This window comes from Haliaeetus albicilla, chromosome 11 (genome assembly GCF_947461875.1).
Source record: "Haliaeetus albicilla chromosome 11, bHalAlb1.1, whole genome shotgun sequence".
Lineage (NCBI taxonomy): Eukaryota > Metazoa > Chordata > Aves > Accipitriformes > Accipitridae > Haliaeetus > Haliaeetus albicilla.
The window spans coordinates 20,504,699-20,527,136 of record NC_091493.1 but is presented as its reverse complement, the minus strand read 5'-3'; the positions used below and the strand labels follow the sequence as shown (position 1 = coordinate 20,527,136).

General features: G+C 43.2%; 2 protein-coding genes across 4 annotated transcripts in view; one reads left to right on the top strand and one right to left on the bottom strand.

Moving 5' to 3' along the window:
- RBP3 (retinol binding protein 3) overlaps positions 1-8,001 on the top strand; it is a 30,583-nt gene extending 22,582 nt beyond the window's left edge. Inside the window, exon 4 of the mRNA XM_069796541.1 lies at positions 7,940-8,001. Coding sequence (XP_069652642.1) covers positions 7,940-7,986 — 47 coding nt within the window. The 3' untranslated portion in view covers positions 7,987-8,001. The remainder of the gene's footprint in view (positions 1-7,939) is intronic.
- On the bottom strand, positions 618-22,438 carry ZNF488 (zinc finger protein 488). Of its 3 annotated transcripts, none has more exons than XM_069796543.1 (4): positions 22,074-22,438; positions 8,287-8,509; positions 3,889-4,117; positions 618-2,044 (listed from the first exon to the last, which is right to left on the bottom strand). In XM_069796543.1, exons 2-4 carry the CDS (start codon positions 8,503-8,505, stop codon positions 876-878), a joined length of 1,617 nt encoding a protein of 538 aa, XP_069652644.1. In that variant the 5' UTR covers positions 8,506-8,509; positions 22,074-22,438; the 3' UTR covers positions 618-875. The 3 variants fall into 3 exon arrangements, with proteins under 3 accessions (XP_069652644.1, XP_069652645.1, XP_069652646.1); XM_069796544.1 differs by lacking the exon at positions 22,074-22,438 and adding an exon at positions 21,398-21,750; XM_069796545.1 differs by lacking the exons at positions 8,287-8,509; positions 22,074-22,438 and adding an exon at positions 7,896-8,238.

The window sequence follows — 22,438 nt, the reverse complement described above, 5'->3', positions numbered from 1 at the left end:
CGAAAGCCACAGGCCAAACTCTAGCCCCACCGGATCTGTATGCCTACTAAAGTCACGCAGATCTTGCAAGCACACATTAGAGCAGAATTTGTGCACTCTGTCTACACAGTAACATTGACAACAGGTCACATTTTGATACAGATACAGGTTGATTTGACTTTGTAAAAGATATTTCAAAAGTGGCAGATCCTAGAACAGAACTCAGATATACTGATCTACAAGTCACATCCTCTTTAGAGGTATACTGGTCAGTTGTTGATGATCACAAATTTCAGACAGAGTCTTAACTTCAAATCCCTTTCAAAGCCAAGGAGACAGTGACATGTAAGTTTTTTACTCAGATTCACAAATCTGATAAGAGAACTTATTCAGCTAACATAAAGGAGTAAGAGTCCATCAAAGCTGCTAGAAACAGTAACTGCTTTTTTTTTAGCATATAAGCTCTGATTTTTTTTTTTTTTTTTGCTTAAAGATTCCTTCTTCAATGAGGTGGTTGTTACTTCTGTATTTACATTGTACTGCACAGACACCAGCAAATCAAATACAAGCAAAGAAAACTCTGTTTGAAAAACAATGATTTTGTTCCCAACTCTTTGCAAATTAATACTGCATGTGCATTCATTTCACTATTTTATTTCCTCAAAAATAGATTGACAAGGGCTAGGTTGAGTTTTCAAAACTTACAACCCACTCAGACTCTTGTAAACATTTTATATTTTTTTGCAAAGCATCTATTATAAATTATTGTAAACACTGATTTCCTGTAAGAAATTAATGTAAACTCAAAAAGAAATGGATACAAGTGAACTACATTTCCCTTCTTTACCCCTTTACCCAACCTGCCCAGTCCCTTGGTGAGATCTGTCTGCACAGCTCTAATTATGAGAAGTCATGTGCCGGGATAAATGATGGCGTTCTCGGAAGTACTCGTGACAAATGGGACATGTTAGCTTCTCCTCTCGTCTCCTCTTGCACTGGGATTCAGTTGAGGAGTATTCTTTTTTGTGATGTGACCGCATGTGGAAGACTAAATCGGATGTCATGCGAAAGGACAGGTTGCATTTGGCACACCAGTTCTGGGCAGCCACTCCAAAGGATGTGAAAGTAGGGGGAAGAAGAGTCAAGGAAGAGGAGGAGGAGGAAGAAGAAGTGGTGGTTGTGTTTTGTAACTGCCCTCCTGCTTGTTTGGGCCACGGTTCTGAGGTATATGGGAAAACATTGCTCTGAGTGATGCTTGTCTGCAGCATCTGAGCATTACACAAATCACTGACAAAGAACTTGGAATTGAGAAGCGTGCTGCAGTACATGATGTCTGTGGTGGCAATGAAGCCAGACAGCTCCCCCAGGCTCTTTGGTGACTCACTCATGGGATGAGAAGAATTTATTGCAGCTCTTTCTGTTAGACATTTACTGGGTTTGCTGAAAGCACTCTTCTGTTCTCCTGGGGCTCTGGTGGGCCACACAAAGGAGAATGCACTACTGGAGGAGTTCAGCAACACTTCCTTTGATACCTGCTTTTTACCAAGTGGGTCCATGCCATCCTCCTCTTCTGACTCCTTCGGTCTCTCATTCCTCAGCTTCTCCTTCATCCTCCTGACCTCAGTGAAAGCACTCTGCTTCTGCTCTAAAGCATCCTTCCTAGCTGACTGCTTCCCTGAACTAAGTTTCCAGAAAGACCCAGCCAATGCATGCTCTCCCCCAACCTCTTCCTTGCCCCCATAGTTATGTTCCTCACTTAGATTATTGGTTTTCTCCAACAACACTGTTTTCCTGCTCCTGTTGTTCTCAGCCTCTTCAGATTTTGCTCTCCTTTCTCCTGTGAGACCATGGGCATCATCTTTACAAGCTGCCATTTTGACCTCTAGATCCCTTGCCAGGCTGTGGAAATTCGTGGTCTGCTCAGCTAAGTTGTTCTTTTCAGTCTTAGGGTTCTGGAAGTTTCTCCATAGCAGGGCGCTCTTCTCTGGGACACATAGGAAGCGGACATGGGAGAGATAGGAATGCTCACATTTAAAGATTCGGTTGCATTCTTGGCATCTCAACTCTGCAGAAAGAGACAACAGATGATGAGTTTTGCAAAGGTGGAATCATGGATGGATGCAGATCCCGACCCTGCCGTTGACACAAACAAAAAACCAGAAACATCTCTTGTGTCATACAAGATTACAAACAGTAAAGGTAATGCCAGTGCAGAATCAGGTCCCTTGCTACTATGGAAAATGGTTCACTCATATTTGCCTCCATGCATTACTCGCAGAAATGCTTTCATTTAGACTTTCAAGCCAAGTTTGTATTATGTAAATGGCCAGAACACAATGGTCTAGATAAAAGCATATGGACTTTATGACAATTTGAAATCTGAACCCAGATTTGTGTCTACATTTCCTAAGTCACTGGCTTTAATACAGGCTGAATGTTAAATTCTATATACCCAAGTAATAATGTGTTTTAGACCTGGACTCAAAAGATTTTGACACGAGCCTCTGTTTCCTGCATAGGACACTCTGGAAGTTTAACACCTTTCACAAATCATCTGACAATAATGCCTGAAGCCCTTACTCATGCTCATTTGGCAATCTGCTATGTGCCATAAGGCACAGATGCCTGTGGCACAGAAAGTAATGTTCAAAGTGAAACAATACCAGTAATGGGCAGGAGGAATGGGGAACACTGTTTTCTTCTGGCCTTCAGAGGGACTGCATCTCTGGTTCATTGGGACTATTGATTGTCCATGAATTGACGGTATATAATCCAGTGACCAAGACACATATGGCACATCTTAACCTTTGTAAACAGTATCCATGCTATGTTATTTCACAACACACAGCAGGTTTTAAATGCAAATGATGCCACACAGCACCTGAGGCCCAGGATACATAGGAAAGTTCATACATTGGTTGTGTAGAACTACAAACCCCTAATTTGTAGGCTCAGCACAGCTTAGATCACTTCCCAAACTACAGAACTGAACTTTTTACAAGAAAACAAAGCTGCTCATTGGGGTGGAACCGTGTGTGTCTACACAGAAGCTAACAGAATACACTGAAATCAGTTAAAATGATTTAGTGGGTTCCTGCTACGAATGTGTCTATGTTAATCTAATATTAATTTACAGGCAAATACATTACCATATAAATTTACCAACTCATACCTTTACCAACCTACACCTTTACTAATCAACCTATACAAGCTATGTTTAAATCAACCAAAGGGAATGTAGAAAGAGTTTTGTTCCAGTCTAACTAGATCAAAGTTTGGAGCAAATGACAGCTGGAGCCAACCTTGGCATGGACCTGACAGTGATTTGCTTGGTCTCTCTGTATTCTAGATTTTAATTTTTTCAACAATTGCCAAGTCAATTTATATTAGAGCAATTAATTTCTAGCAACATCTCAGAATTAAAATCATGCCCTTTTCCCACTGTGTCCCACGCTAAATAGGCAGACTGTGCTATATGCAGTACTGTTTGGACTGATATGGAATTTTATAGCCCTGCTCATTTACAAGATTATAGCTGAACACTAGCCTATACCTGATTCCTCAATGAGCTAAAAAAGGCGTATTTCCAGGTGATATTTTAGGCTTCTAGGATTCCAAGGTGGTCAGGTACATAGACTTCCATTACACAGCTCAAAAATTTCAGCATTAATCCCTAGCACACCATCCTCTGCTGGAAAGTAGCAATGAAAATGGCATTGAGAAGTGCAAATCTTTTCTTGCTCTATGCCTCCAGCTCAAATGCCAAAGCAGAAGGTCTTTTTTCTTAGCTGACTGGCTAAGGATTTAGACAGGTTTTATTTCCTGTATTACAAGATCACCATGTACTAAAGAAGTTGCAGACTCACTTCAGTCCTCAGTGACCCTTGCAGTCAGCAGTTTGGTACTTACCATTCTGTAGACTCTGTGCTTTTATCTCATTGAAACCCAAGAGGCAGGAAAGCTCCTCATCATACCAGACAAGCAGCTCCTCATTTTTATTGATCTTCCTGGTAGAGCGATAATATAACTGACTGTTTTCTAAGTAAGCTTCCAAGTTCTGCTCCTTGCTATTGGCAGCTGCTTGTACAAGTCTCATCCAAGGCAGTCCTGTGGGACTGTGCACAGACTTAACGTCTACCTGTGAGACAGGACACAAAAAAGGGAAGTTTCAGGTCTTGGGACCCAAAATAGGTTTCCATCAAATTCAAGAATAAAGCCTGTTTTCTGCCTCACACAGACGCAGTATGCCAAAGCTGTGAGCCCAATTTATATGCCAGTGTCACCAAATCCAAAGCCATCACAGCGGGAAGGCTTCCCTGGTGTGAGTGCTGAGAGCTCTGGGACTACAGCTGCATCGGAGGGAGAAGGAGACACCGATGTTCACATGTAACCTCTCATGGTAATACCAGGGCTGGTACGTTGGTCAATCTCTAGCCCACTCATGGCAAGGATGATGTCCTCTGTCCGATGCAGGTTGTCCCATGGGACTGTGTCAGGTGTGGATCACAGAGGTACAGAAGGTGTGCTCCTCTGTAAGTTGGGGGTCTCAAACCCAAGGGAAAAAGGGATATGAGTCAGGAGAGGTGCGAGTGCTGTGGTCTGGGGGGTGTGAGATGTGCAGACTCCTGGATCGGTGCAGTGTGAGCCCAGAAATGAACACAGTTGCATGTGGAGTTTTTCAATGATGTAAGAGGATATGGATCAGGAGCTGTAAGAATAATCTCGGTTATTTGATTCAACACCCCAAGGAGACAACATCTGCATATATAACTGTTTGGCTAGATTACATAAAAATTAGATTTGAATAAATACAACTAAGAAGCACTTATATGCTTTCCTTTTCCACTTATATGCTTTTCCCACTTATATGCTCTTTCCTTTTTCAGAAGTAAAATTATATATTCCTATTCCTGCCTTTGATAAATCAACTAAATTCATTTCAAGGTATCTGAACAGATAAAAACTCATCAGATTAATATTTTTTATTAAATTATTTCTGACAGTTGCAAGGGGTTAATTCACTTTTAGCATGCGTGCATTCAGAAATACCAAACAGATTAAGATAAAACATGTTGCTTAGGTTGCAAGGTCAGGCACTCAGAAGTTAAAAAATAATATTAAGTCTACTGCCCAAATTAAATTTCCCTTCTGTGTATATATTACAGCATTGTCCACAGTCACATACACTCCTTTATCCATAGGACTCCTGAGTCATTTAGTCACAGGTTGACCATGCTCTGGAAATAATATAACTATAAAACATTTGGCTCTGTCTTCCTCATTCAGTGTGTGGCTCCCATCTTAGTTACTTTATTGCATTTGCTCTGAATAGGGAATGATTTATTTCTTTATAGGTTTTTCCTTGGTGTTTACCACAGCACATCTATGTCCTCTGCAGTATTTGAAACATGGGGAAGATTTTCATAGCTTGAAGGCTGAAACACAGGGCGTTCAAGGGCAACATTTACATGTATAAAAAGCCTCAACTAATTTTTGAAGGACTAAGTCATTGTTTAGAAAGGAAGTTTGGAAATGAAAAATGTCTAATGACAAGTATGATCTAAATTTCACCCCAAGCAATGTATAGCTCTTTGTTTCCCACTAATTGCAGGGCAGCCATTCATTGGTGTTTGGTATCAGAAACAGTATTTGGGGTATTTCTTTCTCTGTTTTTAGCTCTCCCTGACTATTACCTACCATGAAAAGCATGACCACATTAGTAGCTTGAAAACAAGAATGACCCATTAAGGGACCATTAGGATAAGAGTTAATTAGTATAAGGGAGAAAATAAATTAGCATGCCCTGTAACTGGTTCTCTCTAAACGCCATGGTAATTAACAATGATTGAGAAATACAAAAGTCTGACAGCGACACAAGCACACCCACCCACACACAGTGGTTGTAACTAATAGCTATGACAGAGGCTGTCATTTGTTAGTTTCTGTGTTTCAGAAACACTGAGCATCCACCCAGCTCTCTAAGCAAAGTCAAAGGGAACACAGCTCCTCCAGGAACCAGGACTCCAGGGAAAGAGCTGAGAGAGCTTAAAGAAGGTGGGGAGGAGTAAAGGACAGCACATAAGAATTGGGTGCCGTCAACTAGAAGCATGCACCAGCTTTAGTTTTTCCATGTGTTTAGACACACTACAAACCCTACAAGTCCACCCTCTTCTGGTGATGGCAATCCCTCAGATGAATCCTTTGCACCCATGTAAGAGGTAAAGGCTTCACAGCTGGGCTTCCTTGATGTGGCTTCCTTGATAGAGGCTGGAGGAGAAGGGAGAGAATAAGACTCTTCCTTGGAACCCACAAGAAGCTGTAAGGGGTGGAGGAACTCAGTGGGACATACAGCTTTATAAGGGGTCGGTTTGCTTTGCTGGAGTAAATGGCTGGCTGGAAAGAACCACCAGTGCCAATGGTTGCCAAGGCATTTTCTTTGCCCAAGCATACAAATTGGCCCAAGGAGCTCAAGTTAGGGTCTCCAAGAGGATGACAGAAAAAACATAGAGCTCCCTTTTGGACTAAACATAAAAGCCCAAGACGAGGAAACCCTTGTTAGAAATAATATTCTCCAAAGTCTTGCAGGAGTGCTGCCGAGCTATGATGATCATGAACCTCAGCTGCGAAGAATCCACCTTGCCTAATTATTCCTGCCTGTAATTCTGTTTGTACCATAGCCAGCATAACAAAATCCATTTCTTCTTTTGCACCTCAGTGCCTTGATAACAATATAGTATCATGATTGAATTGTTAATTAATTGTCTACACACAGTGTTGGGAGCTTAACAATAGTTCCTGATTTCTGGAAGGCTTACTTTTAATTATGAGTAGCTAACAGGATATGGGACCACCAATTGCATCTGAAACAGCTACTTGCACAGAATTTGAGGTATTTACTGCCAAAAGACAGAGATCTGAGCCAACTCAGGCATCCAATTTCATGGCTTCATAACAATGACTTAGCTCAAACGTAGCAAAACACTAAAGCCATTCCTTCGGAGGGCTCTTCCAATGTAGAAACCCCTTGAGGCTCGCTCTTGAGTCTACATTCATTCCAAAACTCCCAGGAGAAATACAGAAATATTCCATAAATAAAGCCTCGTTTCAGGAGAGGTCTTTCTCCAAAGAGCTTGTAGTTCTCCTGGAGTACTAATAGCACTGTCCAAGCATGCAAACTTGTGCCAGAGACTCAAACAAATAGTCAGAAAAACCCTAAAGACTTTTCTTCTCTTTCTTAACTTGTTTAAAGCAAAAGTGTCAAACAGGTATCTGCCAACAGCTGCATCTTCCATATTACACATACTCCCTAGGATTTGTCTCCTCCAGAGCACAGAAATCTTAGGAGAACCTGGATCTCTCCCAAATCCATCCATGCCATAGCATGTGGTAAATTCACTTGCCTCACATTGTAAAACACTACCTCCCTGTCTTCATCTAGACCAATGGTGATTAAAATGCACTCCAAGACCCAGAAAGCCAAAGTAAGAGGCCAGCATGAGAAATATGCATTGTCCAAATGAAATCTTATGATAAACAGTAGCTAGGGAACAAAAAAGTTCCAACTAGAGCTGGAGACTTAACAATCCATCACAGTCCTGGGGTTTCTGACTTGCCCTACATGACAGTTCCTTCTGTTTCACAGACATATCTCTGTGGCTTCTCTACAGTGACTGAAAAGTGCAGCTGTAACACAGACAGACATATCTAAGGTAACTTCAGGAGGTCCATGTACTAATAGCAATAAGTTGTGGTTGCCTGAAGATTGTGCAGACTAGTTGCCTGACTGATATCTTCTACAGTTGATAGAACCTGTGCTGACATCACTGCTATTGTGATTTTACTTTTATGGATAACTGGGCAAACTGAGTTAACACTTGCTCAGATCTGTCAATAAATGCTGTGAATGTACCACCTACATCAATCAGTGCAATGCCACAGTCTTCCCTCTCTGCTCTCACAGGGCTGTCACACCTCCTGATAAGCCTCCTTTGTAAGGATGAAACCTGAGCATGAAGATTCTAAACTATTTGTCCCTCCTTCCTCCTATTTCCAGTCAGTGCTGAAGCAGGTCATCCATCATCAGCCTAGAAGTGGGACTTTGTACTCTTCCTGCAAAGGAAACAGTTTTCACGGAGGTCCCTCCAGTCTACAGCTCATAAATCAGAAATGCACTGGCTACTTCTCCCCTTTGAAGGACCTGTTAGTTGTGCTGAACGAAACAAAAATCTACCCCTTGGCAAAGTTACCTTCTCGGCGATGGTGTAACCCTTTTTGATATGACTGACATTAAATGCTGCTTCCTCCTACCTTAAAGACATAGTGGATGTTCCGTCTATCAGAACACTTCAGAGCAATAAAAGCTACAGTGTCCAGCAGGGTGTTCTGGAGCATGCATGGTCCAAAAACAACTTCTTCGGGAATGTCTTGTGTGGTATGAACAGTCGCCAATATGTCCGGAAAATGGTGATGAAGAAGTTTGTTGTCAGTTGTCCAAAGGAATTTAGGCAAAGATGTAAGTTCCATCATAAACCTGGAAAATAAACAAACAAGAAATTGCATTTGGAATAGAGATGGAAATGGAAGGGGGCATCGCTACTTACAACACAAAGGCTTCCAGGAGCTGCAGGTGAATTGTAAGAGCATGTCAGCACATTGCTGGTTACAGAGTTTACAGCTTTATTAACATCCAGTTCAGAAAGATAAAAATGACTTTGCAAAATCTTAGATTTGTAAAGAAGTGAGTTACTCTTTTCTGGAATAGGCAGACACTCTAAGAGTTCAGCTCCTGCTACACTGCTACTCTCTACAGCCAGGAATAAGAAGCTTTGGGAACAGTAAGGAAAATTTTCAGTGAGTGGAACTCAGCATATTCTTGTTCAGCATATTCTCAGATACCCTTCTTATTTATTAGTAGTAGTTTGTCAAAGTCTGAAGAAAGGTAGAGGAGGAGAACAACAACAACAAAAGCAAGCACTTTCTGAAATGCATTTTGAAAAAGCTGTGCTTTTTCATTTGGGAGTGCAACATCAGCCGAGTTTCTGGTTAAGCCGGTACAAAAACAGAAATAACCTGAATCCCAAGTCTATCCAACTGGAATGCACAAATTCTGTGGAGATTGACAGAAGGACTATTTTCATCCCATCTCAAAATATATATGGGATCTTACTTATCTGCTATTGTTGGGAAAATCGAATCAGATTATGAATCTTTGCATGGTGATAGTCTTAGCATAATGTTAGTAGAGATAGCTGTCTTTAGAGGATGAATTTTCCTACCCTGAATGTAGAATATTACATTTTTCAGAGCAGAGGTGATTTCTGCAGTGTGAGCCACAATCTGAGAACTCTGTATGCAGTGAGGAGGCAGGTTTGAGTTATTTGTCATTTGAAGCTTCTCTAGGTGTTTAATAAAGATATTGCCACCCCCAGCTCCCAGCTGGAGGTCATAGAAAAACCCTCATTTATGCCATCAAGAGCTGGATCAGGTCCATTAGGCAGAGAAAATTAAAGAGAACAGCAACAAGCCCTGAAGAGGCCTTAGCCTAATAAATACTGAGATAGAAGGGCTGAAGATCCAGTCTAATCTTTCTCACTCTCTGCCAACAGAATTGATTTGTTACTCACTGACTCATGACTTAAACTGAAGTGATATAAAGTGCTCAGGAGAGTTGCACTGATTTAACTAAGTCAATTCCTAAATCAGTATAGCTAATTCAGTATAATTTCCTCCTGGTTGGAAAGGTCTAAGGCCCTACCCTGAAAATATTAAAATACACGGTTACATATGCAGTGAGTAGTAAAAATCTGAAGGATGAAGGCCTAAACCAGACAACCAAGGCAAACAGTGGGACGTAAAAGGCAAAAGAAAGGTCAGATGGCTTACCAGAAATTAGTTGCTAACAGAAGGATAGACTGGGTTTCTGCTTTCTGTTAATGATGAGTTTCAAGGCCTGGTTTCCCAATAATCTCCTAAAGTTACTATTGGTGTGAGACCAGAATGATGGGATCTATGTGTACAGTTGTATAATATATAGAAACTACCAAAATAAATACAACATATTCACATGTCTGTGTGTGTTTCCATTTAAACTATAGCAATTTTTAATAAATGGAAACAGTCAAGGCATATTTATTTTAAATAATACCAAAAATAGAAGTTCCAAGCCAATCAGAAAGTAAATTTGAGATCTAAAATGCTTAAAAGTCTCTCTAAATAAGAAAAAGTTTAGAAATCAATTGCAACTTTAGCCAGTTGTTTTCTAAAGAATTCACATTCAGGAAATTCCTAATCTCTTCTGACATTATTTTACTTATCCACTTATCCACTAGAAGACAACTCCTAAGATTTCCCTTTCTGTGAAATTCATCTGAATTTCTCCATGTAAACTAAGAGAATGCCGTGCCTTGGCACACTGCTGTCACTCCAGAGGAAACAGAAATCCAGGGTCCTCAAACCTGAGTTTTCAGTGGGGAAGGATGCTGGATTTGAGCACACACACTTCTAAGAAGAGGGTGGGTGCTACCTGTGTGTCAGTCTCTTCCTCCAGAAATCTGAGCCCAAGCACAGACACGAGGGTCTGAAGAAGCTACACTGCTCCCAGCTAGCTACTGCTGCCTGCTACTTTTCTCTGTTTCAGCGGCTTTTCAAAGAGGTACCATAAACCCAACCCTAACAAGAACCACTTCTCCAGAGCCTGAAAGTGTGCGAATACCAAGAGAAAGTGTGAGCTCGGTGTGTAACAGCACCACCTAGTGATTGCTGCCCTAATATGCGTCCCAAAGAAAGACTCCCAAAGGAGCAGGACGCACTTCAGCACTGTTACCTGCAAGAGGGGTCTGCAAACCATCAGCTCCCAGAGCACACCCACAGCCCACACCCCCAACCCAGACAGCTCTTCTGAGCTCCCTGCTGAAGGTGTCAACAGTTCCAGGCAACGTCTGTGCTGCTTATTGTGCTGCCTACTCCCGTGCCTCAAATCCTGAACACATAAGGGCTTCCATACACCCACAAGGAAGGGCAGGAGCTAATCCCCTGGACATAGGAGTCTCTGCCTGTTATGCACTGTCCCACAAGCCTGCCTGCAGGCTAATCCTCCCTTCTGAGGAGAAGAAGGGAAGTCATCACTCCTCCTTAGAATTGCTGCCCTATGGCAAAGGTATCTGGCTATGGGGCAAATAAATCAATATTTATTCTCCAGCATATAAATCAATATGTGCAGATCTTCAGTTCCATCTAATTCACCTAGATTGATGGGATATGGGACATGCAGGTTAATAAGGAATACCAGATATTTTCTAACAGATCTTTCTTCTATCCAAACTCAAGCATCCCTCAAACTCAATATGCCATTACAGTTTGCTTGTTTCTAAGTGACTTGTGAATTAGCCAAAGATCTGTGATGGGCAAAAAAAAATCCCCCAAACCTACAGGCATAAATGCCAAAGTCTCAAGTGCTGTCTTGGCAGCCGTGTTTGTATTCAACTCTTGCACGGAAGGGTCAACTTCATGAAAAGTTATGAAAGGATGTACTGTGCGTACACAGCAAATGAGCTTGTTACAGTCAGCCTTGAGCCAAAAGGTTTTGGCATGGGAAGATCAGTCTCTTCAAATAATTTGTAGAATGCACCATCTAGTGCTACATCTCAGTATAACAGTGTCCCAAAACAAAGTGACAGCAAGACACCCCTGAGTCCCTGCTGCATCACCACAGCTTCTGAGCACCCTGCCAGGCATCAATTGCTTCTCTCATGGGTAGGTCATTCTCTTCCACCCTCTGCTCAAACAGGAGGTTAGGTGCCTCCAAAGGTACTGGGTTTTATAGGGTCTGATCAGGGTTATGTCAGGTATGGAGCGTAACTTAAATTTACAGAGTTCTCTTTTTTGAAACAGAGAAGGTAGGCTGAAGATGTGCTGCTAGTACTCCGAGTGGAGAGTGGTGATACTCTGCAACATCTTTAGCAGAAAAAGGGTGAATCCTTTTTCTACAGTCTCCAAATAGCACGAGAAAGCTCTTCCCTCTGCTTTCAGCCTGTCTTACAGAGGCAAGTTCATCAGCTGAGGGGTAAGAGCAAGCAAGCATGACTGTACTGCTTTCAAAAATGAGCTGCAAAGGGATGTGCTGCACCCTGTGGGCTTTCCGACCTGGGCCAGCAGTCACTCAGAGGTCTCCTGTCAAAGCGCAGATTCATCCACAAGACAGTACTGGAACAAGTTCTCCCTCCTGCACAGGTGAGGGATGGTAGGGGGGTTCTCTGGTAGCTTCAGCCCTTATCTTGGATAACTGAAATACTGAGCTCCTCAAAAGTAAGACTGAGTCTTGAAACATGACTTGAGAGAGAGAAATTTAATTTATTTACTTTTTGAACACTCTGCTGGAGCGAAGGAAACACAACAGATGAACTGAAGGGAGATAAAAGGACCATGGACAACAGGAGTAAGAGGAGAAGGGGAGCTAAGTATCTACAAAAGCTTTACAGGCATCGCTGCAATATTATGGCTGGATTGTGCAACTCAGCAGCTGCAGCATAAAACAGGGTACACACACACGCAGACAACCTAGGCAATGTATTTCTGCATTGCAGACTTTTTAAAATGGCTTTTTAATGATTGTTGCTGTTAAAGAAACTTATCAGGCTGCATGGCACTTTTTCAGAAAGTTTACTAACAGAGACTTTACCTTCGTCCCATGAATTTGAGGCTGGTAGTGTCTGGAAAATGCACACAGAGGTGCCTTTTCAGCAAAGCTCAGGAAAGTTTAGCAGTATCCCAAGCCTAAATCTGCCCACTGCTCTTCCCCTAGTAAATCCAGTAAAATATTCATTGACACTTTACAGGAGTAAATCTCAACAGGGTTCGGACATGAGATTGCCCGGGGCCCTAATCAGCTCTGCTCTTTTCAGTCTTGCCACCACTCATTGCAAACCCAGAGACAGCCGAGGAATGACTGTGTGCAAGGTCAGGTTAAACTGCTGCCAGAAGGGCATCTGCTGGATTCTCCAAGGGGGTCAGCAAGTGTGTGACTACACTATGGCAGCATGCAGTGCAGAAGGCTTGCTGCATAATAGTCAATGCAACCTCATAGCTTGAAAGCACCAGCAGATAGCTTAGCATTGCTGGAATATAGCAGCACTGCCTGCAGTGCTTAAAACACATGACAGAAATGAGCTAGAACAAAGTAAGATCACATGTAAGTAGGCCAGAATATAAATCTGATATACCTCTCAATTTCAATGGAAGTTTGATTTGGATTGAGACTGACCTCTACATGTTTTTCATTTGGTTATAATCTAAAGCCAAAACTTCAGCCACAACCAAGAATGTTTTTTCTTTTTGCAAAACTTTCCTCAGTTTTCAGGAACCTCAGACTTGAACTTGAATGAAAATTCTACACCAATTCATGAACCCAGTACTTGAGCTCTTGTTTAATTCTAAATCCAGTCTTAATGCAAATCCCACATCTTTGCCAACAGTCTTCATAGTCTAAGGAAAGTCATACTTATTAAGAATCTACAAATGGAGTCATAACGAGAAATGGAGAAGGTATACTAGAGTGCCTGGCATTTTTCTTCAACAGGCTGAGATAGGTGAATTGCTCACATTCTTCATAGTGAGCGAAGGACAGAGAAAATTATAATAACAGAGAATTCTCCACGACTTCAACTAACCAATTACCCTTGTCTTATGCTATTGATTTCCACATTTTGGCTACCTCCTTTAAGAAGTGATAATTCTGCTGTGCTCTCATTTCTTAAAGGTTCACTAGTTGTACATCTGACTACTTCACTCTTTTTCTACTATATACCAAAGTTTACAGAACTCTGTCATAAGCCTCTTTGTGAAGGGCATATCTTCAGCTCTGTATCATGCAGGCAATGATATGCTTGCCTCAAACTGCCAATGCTGGGAGTGCCATTGCCTCCCAGAGACATGAGCCCTCTCATGCAACATAATCCTGCTGGTTTCGCTCATGTTCTGCATAAGAAATTCCTATCCCTCTGGGCTCACGCACACACATGACTCTGAAAGGGTGAAATAAAATTAATATTTATAGTGTTTTAGTAGCACATTAGAGTCAGATCACCTGTTAGACGATGGGTACTCTCCATATTCTATCTGTCACAGATGCAAATTCTTCATATGGATGAGTTTACGGACTTGCTGTTTAATGGACTCTTCATCCCCCAGAGAGTATCTGATACACATATACTATGTCCCTGAGTGATGGATTTTGCATCTTGATTTCTGAGAAGTGTGACAGATCTGTCAAACAACAAGTACCTATGGGCAGGCAACTCCCTATGGATTACGCAACTGCGGATGTTCCATCAAAAAGCACATGAAATAGATGGTGCTCACAGCAACTGCTCCCAGCTTGCTTGCTTCCAGAAGCAGCACACAAATTGCTAGTCATCTTTCGGTTTCCTGAATGCTCTTCCAAGCTGGAACCCTGCAGATAGCCTTCTCCTCCTCTCTCACCACTTCCTAGCACCTGCATATCATCCCATTAACCAACTAGGGTTACAACTTCTCCCTTCCTGAAAAATTTTTAGGTAGCTCCCTCACCTCATGACAAGTGTGAAGGAAACAAATTAATCACCTTTGCAAGAGGGGAACCTTTTCAGCCAGAACTTAATTAGCGATATCACTTTCAAAGCAATTACCCTAGTTGGAAAAAAAAATACAGCACAGAAGTTACTCGTAAAAACTAATGCAAGTATTTGATCCTGGAAAGCATCATCCCACAGCCTCCCCAACCATTTTTACATTTACTCCAGACTTTCTCCAGAGCAGGGATTAACATAAACTGTATAGCTCTGCATTTGCCATGTCAACAAAACTGAAAGAAAAAAAAAAAAAAGAAATATTAAATACCAGAACTATCATTTCCTTCACCTTTTAACTTACTCCTCTCTACTCAAAAGTGCAACGGCATTTTCCCTGAAGCGCATAACCTGTGACTTCATGCCAATGCACTCCTGTGGCCGCTGCCAAAACTGCCTTTGATTTCAATAGGAGGTCTGTGTGAGAGACTGAAAGAGTTAATGTCTCTAACATTGTGGTGGGGCAAGTTCTGCTTAAAGACAAACCCTGCACAGCAAGGAGCCAAGGTGAAAAGCCCATCAGCTCGGACATCAGCAACAGGAGGGGGAGGGCGTGCTGGAGGGCGCGCAGCTCCCTGTTCTGATAAGCTGTTCTGATACAAAGATCAAACAATGGCAAGGAAGGAGAAGTTACTCCACAAATGACCCCCAAAACCAAAGGCTCACAAACTGTTCATTAACCTGACGAGTTCAGATGCCCACCCAAAGGAGGGGCAAGGATGATAAAAGGACACAAACTGAAGCCCCGGGCACGCAAGCCCACTGGGACTGGACCCATCAGCTGACTGGACCCCTCGGCTGACTGAACCAACACTGGACCCAGGACTGGTGAAATCTTTCTCTCTTCCTTTTTCTCGCTCTGTCTTCTTCTCTCTTTCCTTTTCCACAATCCCTACACCTCATCCGTTTCAAGATATAAACCGTTGACCAAGTCTGAGACTAAGAGTAGATCCAGCCACCCCTAGACCCTTCTCTGAGGAGCACTCTGGAAAGCAAGGGAGTGTGCTCTGAACCTCATGACTCAACAGGAGGGATCTCCTTATTCCCTGAATCGATGTATATGGTTACCACAAGTTACCTGGTTTCAAGACATAAACCATTGACCAAGTCTGAGACTAAGAGTGGATCCAGCCACCCCTAGACCCTTCTCTGAGGAGGGGTCTAGAAAGCAAGGGGGTCTGCTCTGAACCTCATGACTCAACAGGAGGGATCTCCTTATTCCCTGAATTGATGTATATGGTTACCCTGGGTTACACAGTTTACAGCAGTAGTCTTATGCCAATTCCTGTTGTGAGAAACCCTGCCACCTACTACCACGTCTCCCCAGTTCAGTTTGCTTCTGTCATGAATAAAATCTTTAACTGATCATTTGGTGTCGTTTCACCTTAATTTAGCCCGAGGGAATTTCAAATTAAACACAACTCCCTGGTCTGTCCAGTCTGGGTCGTGACAGTCTGTCGGTCTGAGGAATCCATGATCAGACATGCAGTGTCACACACAATAAACTACAGACATTAAAGGAATTGAGCTGATGCAGACAGAGTGCTTCTGTCTGCAGCATTTATTATTCTCTGTTGTTATAAGGAACTGAAGATTCTTAACACGTGAAGGGAATTCCAAGGGAATCAGAGAAGGAAAAGTGAAAAAAATCCACTTCTTGGGTTTTATACATTTGTTTTCCTTCTATGCAAGGTTTTCTTCTCTTTTTATTCAAGTTGTGAACTGCAAAGGAGAAGAATGAAAACTAAAGCTGAGGGAAACAGGCAGGAAATCAAAGAAAGGAATGAAGAAATCTTGTTTTAAAAGATAAAATAAGTAATTCCAGAACCCACAAAATAAATCCTGAAAGATACTGCAACCTGTTTCCTCCATCTATTAATTACAAGCTGAGAAGGTCCTTTTAAAGCATGAGAAGTCTGAACAAGTAATTTCTTTCAGCTCACTGCTGCTGCAAGACAGAGCTTTTGTGCTTCAGCCTGGGTACAGATCTGGGAGCTGTTTCCTTTCGGGCATGAAGTGGTTCCTTCATAGCTTTACTGCTGAAAAGCTTGTGTACATGAAGAAAATTGTACCAGGGTACATGGAAAGAACAGGCAGATATAGATATGTGCTGCCATTCCCAGTCTGATTGGGATGAACAAAGCTAGCTGTGGGTTTGTTACCCCTCAGAGAGCCCTTATATCCCAAGCACAGTAGACAAAAGTCTTTGATTACCTTAGAAAGGAAAGAATTGCTGTTGATTTTAAGAAAGAAAACTAGTCATGTGTCACTTATTTCTAAGTCTCAAGGTTAGCAACCTGTCCATCTTTGAGAAACAGCTCATAGACAATATTCCTTGAATTTCTGAGCTCTGAGTATGCTCTTTCACCCTCCCATTTTTACTGGAGGCAAATTTGGATCCCAGCAATGATTCTGCATAGAAGCAAGAGGGCAGCTGATCCAAAGAGGGCCCTTTCCTGCCAGTGAGCCACTCCCCATCTATGCGTTAAGAACTGCCCAATTAGCACTTATAAAGTAATGGAGATAATGATAATAACACCTGTGGAGACTGGAATTTTTTTGCTGTCCAGGGCTATAACTGGGGCATTCTGTGGGTACCTCTCTTCTCAGTTCCTCATAGCCCTTGATGTACTGCTGCCCTGAACATATCCCCTGTACTCCTGGGATGACTCAGTCCCTGCAGATTGCCTGAGCTAGGCATCTAGGAAGAAGCAGAAGGAAACACAACTTTGCACCAAGGAGGAATTTGCTGACTGCAGAGATGAACTGAATCTAAAGAGAGTGGAATAAAATTGGTTCTGAACTAGCTTGATGCATGAAAATGCTTTTCCCTTGGCATTCCAGGCATCCCCAGCTTTCTTTCCTCATACCTTCCTGTACAGCAGCTGCACAACTCTCACCTGACAAGCCCCCAAAATAGAGGGTAGAAACAGGGACACTCACTGCCTAGCATCCCCTGAAAGTATCGTAAGGCAGCTCAGAGTGAAGAGCCTGATGTCTACTTTGAGCTTCCAGAAACTGGCCCCTTCTGGAATGTGAGTTCAGTTTGGAGGTTTTATGGTTAATCAGAGACTTCCAAGCTTATGGGGTGCTCACAATTTTGTTGTTGTATCATCATGATATCTGCAGGGAGCAGTTCTCTAATTCTTACTATTTTAAGGCTCTATGGTCTTCAGACTGTCTTCCATCACCTGAAATCCCCGGTACACGCAATGTAAGCTGACAGCTCTTGATGAACCATCATTATATCTTGGCTGGATACCCAGCCTAGTGAATCATGAAGCTGCCAAATCTTTTCATTATGAACAATCTCTCAAACTTCAGTGGGAATAATGAAGAAGACAGAACTAAAATCCCTGCTTGGAAATGAGTAAATACATTTGCTTTAAGCAAGTCTTGTGACATACAGGAGCCATTTGGAAGTGCAGATTAAAAGAAAAGCTTCCAAATTTCTTCTTATCTTCTCTGAGGATAGGGAAAGTTGAAGTGGGCTCTCTCCTGATGCATGGTAGCTGCCCCACAGACATGTAGAGCTGCCTCTCCAAAGTAGATGCAGATTGAATCACTCCTCCAAAACCACCATAAGGATGCAATTTCCACTCTTTACCTAAAGCGCAGGAACAAAATGCCTGAGAATGAGCATCAGATCTAGCCTGATGAGAAAATAACTGAGATTTGAACAAGTGCCAGTAGGGTCATGTACCCTAGCCCCACTGACTTTCAAATGGTGGCTCAGCACCAAACTTCCCTATGTTCTTAGGAAATTTACACACTGAACCCCTATTTCTATTGCCACCATCTTGCCTGGCTGGTAGGCAGGTGAGGAATGGACTATCCCACATAGCAGGAAAGTCTGATTAATACTGATTTGCTGGGATATGTGATGCAACAGTATCTGCATAGGTCCACGTGAAACCTTCTTTGCTTTAGCAGACCTTGTAGTAAACTGGAGGTTTTCAATCTGGTGGAACACGAGCTACAGAGTCACTGAGGTCTCTGTTCCACACCTCCCAGCGTCTGAATACAAGAAATGCAGTGCAAGCGCTAGGGGCTTTCTTGATGTTTCAAGCTGGACAATGAGCAACAGTCATTCCATGCTGCCCTAATTAGAACGGATGAAATAGGTTTATTTTCTGCTAGCCCAGTGGTTCAGACAGACTGGGTCTAGGAATTTGGCTCCACAATGCATAAAATGTCAATACTCCTTTCCAGCTGGGTTGGCCCCAGAGGCAGAATTTGTGCTTCTGTCTGGCACCGCATCTGATCCAATGGACCCTGGTGGATGGTACTGGCTTGTACAAGTCATTCATAAGTCAGACAATCCACCTGTGGATAAAGAGGAGTTGACTACAGCTCTGTAGTCTGCTGGCTTTGAAAGACTTAATTTTCATGTGCAGGGCACAGTACTGAAGGGCTGATTCTTCACTGGACTAGAGCTGTTCTGTCTAATGGAAGCATTACCTTTAACCTCCCCTTTGCTCTTGTGGTTTCAAGGCCTAAAACCTAAAAAACAGGGTTCCTGTAGGATAAAGGGAGCATGTTTTAACTCTTCAGCCAGGATTAAGGATTACCAGACTGTAAATGTTATCAATTAACATAATTTCAACTGCATAGTACATGCAGAACACTGTATGGATATAGTTCAGTTCAGAGCACACGATATTTCATATTCCAGACCTGAACTGTGCTAGTGGTCACCTCAGAGACTTGCTCTGGTTTCTGCTCCTGCTGCTCTGACATTAATGCCCCAAAATGTCACAGGAGTTTCAAAGTTTACAGGGGACAACCAGGAAGGGAGAGAAAGCAGTCGTGCCTCTACTTTTCACACACATAAAAAAGCGTATGACAAACGCGCATTTTAAAGCAACAAAGTTATTCCACAGGAGGGGGAACAGAGAAGGCAACTATTCATCTGTCAACATAGTGCGAGGAAGTCACCTGTCACACAAATGTGTGTATCCACTTTCAGCACAATCATTGTTTGATTCACATAAATAGCAGCCCTGACCATGGCAATCTGTGCTAACGCATTTGTTCTCACACAGTTTTGTGCATATGCTCCTTCAGCTAGACAAAACCACCACTCCCTACATGTAGCCACAGAAAATGGAGAAACCACCAACCCAATCCAAACACAACCAGACTGAACCAAACACAGACAGAGCCAAAATGTGTAACTTGTGAAAACAGTCACAAATCATTTTTCCTCTCTCTTCATACAGTTCACATTCATGTCTCCTTTTCACAAATTAAAAGAAATTATGTTATCTGATTGATATTCAAGACATATAAGGTAATATATAAGCTACTTTCTTGTTTAACAGTCCTGCTGTTTATTTCTGGTAGCTCTCGATTTAAAAAAAAAATGTTGTATCTGTTCAAATGTTTCTTTCTGACAGGAAACTAGTATACTGGTGTGTAAGCATATACATATATATGTACACATATGTATACACACACATACGTGCATTCACAACTATACATATAGCTATATAATCTTTTGCAATTTTGCATGTTCATCATCTGTATTTGAAGAGAAATATTTTCAAACTGAGAGCAGTCACTTTCACATGGTTAATACTAGAGATTTCTTCAACAGTACTAAGTAACAATAACTTACATTAATCTTATTTACATTAATGCTAAACTTACTACATAATGTCAACTCCAATAACAGCAAGTAACTGAGCTGAAGAACACTATGTAATGTGAAATTGTGGGGAACAACATAAACAACTTATTTTACACTACAATGAAGCAAAGAAACCTTTTAATGGAAAGTGAATTTTGCAAATTAAAATAGGTCTGACCTAAAATTATTTGTTTCCCAACAAAATACTTTGTTCTTTGACCTGGTGCTTATTAATAGCATTTGCAAGTAAAATATGACTGTGCTGCAGTAAAACTATATTCACAGATTCACAGACATGGAAATATCCACATATAACATACTAGGATTTAGCCAAGTAATTTCTTCTGTAAAATCTTCTGTACAATCTATAATTCTTTACACAGAATTTATGTTTGTGCTTTCTCATCTGGTTATATTATGTTCAGATAATAGAAGCTAAAGTAATATTTTTACTCTAGATTAAAATTTCTATGGCTATAAAGCTATTTTTTTCTATAAGATGATATCCCTATAGAGTTCTGTAAGGCAGCTCTACTTTCCTTTGAAATACTGGAAGATGCTTAAATACAGAATAAATTTGCTTTCTCAAAGAGCAGCTTACGCTTTGGTGTAGTTTTACACATTTAAAGGAATAAATCCTGAATTTAATCTCCCAATCTTCCTATTGCCTAAAAAAATCCTTCTCTCTAGTACCAATTACATTTAATAAATGGTAACAATAGCTGTCAAGCACTAAATTTAGCATTTTTAAAAGCCAAAAATAAGGGATAGCTCCCCAGCAATAATGAATTATTAGATTCCGAATTTCATGCATGCTTTTTATTTAAGAGCAACTATATTAAAATAGAAAACTATTTAAAAACCATGTCTTCCATCAAGTTTTTACTGACATTTCTTCCAACTAGTACCTGTCAGATCACACAATAAAGTCATTAAAATGCTTCAAACATTTCTAGTGGACTGAATTCCTACAGAAACTTTTTCATGGAAGGATTTGCAAATGTAAAGACCAATGTCACATTTTAAAGTGACAACAATAGCAGCTTCTAACTTACTTAAGCAGTAGGAAATCTCTGCTAAGGAGCATGGATATCCTTGTATTAGATACAAACAGAGAATAACAATGTGAGCTATTCCAAAGACAGTTCATCGATTTCTTAAAAGCAATTAGACCCTAAGTAAGTACCTAAAGCCGCCGCGATGCTCTGATCACCTGTCGAAGTTGGAAGGCTGAGGAGAACTGTAACCGAGAAAAACGGCAACTGATGCTCGAGAGGTCTCGGCGAGAGAAGAGAAGCCGAGAGGGAAGAAAAGAGCTACGACCGCCGGGGTTGCCGGGGGGGGGGCCGCCTTCCCCCCCGCCCCGAGCCGCCTCCGCATCGCCCCCCGGCAGCCCAGGGACGGCACCCGCCGCGCGGGGGACTCTCCTGGGGGCCCCTCGCCGCCGCGCTGAAGCGGGCGGTAACAAGGTGGGGGTTCAGCACTCGCAACCGAGGGGCAGCCCCGCGCCCTCGCCTGCTCCCCGGCAAAGCCCCCCGGCGCCGCGGCAGCGCCCGGGCTGGTCGGGGACCCCCTCGGGCCGCCCCGCCGCCCCCTCGGAGCGCACCGGCCGCCGCCGCGGCCCCTGGCCGCCGCCCTTACCGGCTCCGGGGGAGAAGGGGGGTGTGTAGCGCAGCGCTCCGCGGCCGCGCAGCCTGGGCGGGAGGGACGGCGCGGCGCTGCCCGCTCCGCCGCGCGCTGCCCGCGCTCTGCCGGCGGCAGGGCGGCCGCCCCGCACCGGACCGCCCCGCCGCCCCCCCCCCCCGGCCCCCCGGGCCCGCCCCCCGGGCCACCGCGGCCCCCTCTGCCCCGGCCCCGCTCACCTGGGGGTCCCGCTGCTGGCTCCCCGCGGACGGCGGCTCTCCGGCACCGGCGTCCCCGCCGTGCCCCCTTCCCGGCGCGCCTCTCCCAGGATCCCGCTACTGCCGCGTCCCCGCGGAGCCCTCACCCCACCGCCGGTGCCGCCCGGCCCCCCACGAGCTGCGCCGGTAGCCCCCCCCCGGCCCCGCCGCCGCACCGCCCCGGCACGGCGGCATCCTCCTCCCCCGCGACGGCTCCCCGCCCAGAGCAGACCCCGGGAAACGCCTACCCCAGCGCCGGCCCCCGGCCCCCTCGCCGGCCCCGAGTCGTCCCCCTCCCCCGGGACCCGCTGCTACCCCCGCCGGCGGCGGCGCGGAGCTCTTCCCGA

Excerpts from the sequence above, each read along its gene's own strand:
- ZNF488 (XM_069796543.1), bottom strand. The coding sequence starts at position 8,505 with ATGATGGAACTTACATCTTTGCCTAAATTCCTTTGGACAACTGACAAC. Across the intron at positions 4,118-8,286 it reads ACATCCACTATGTCTTTAAG|GTAGACGTTAAGTCTGTGCA; the intron begins GTAGGAGGAAGC and ends CCTGTCTCACAG. Across the intron at positions 2,045-3,888 it reads AGCACAGAGTCTACAGAATG|AGTTGAGATGCCAAGAATGC; the intron begins GTAAGTACCAAA and ends CTCTTTCTGCAG.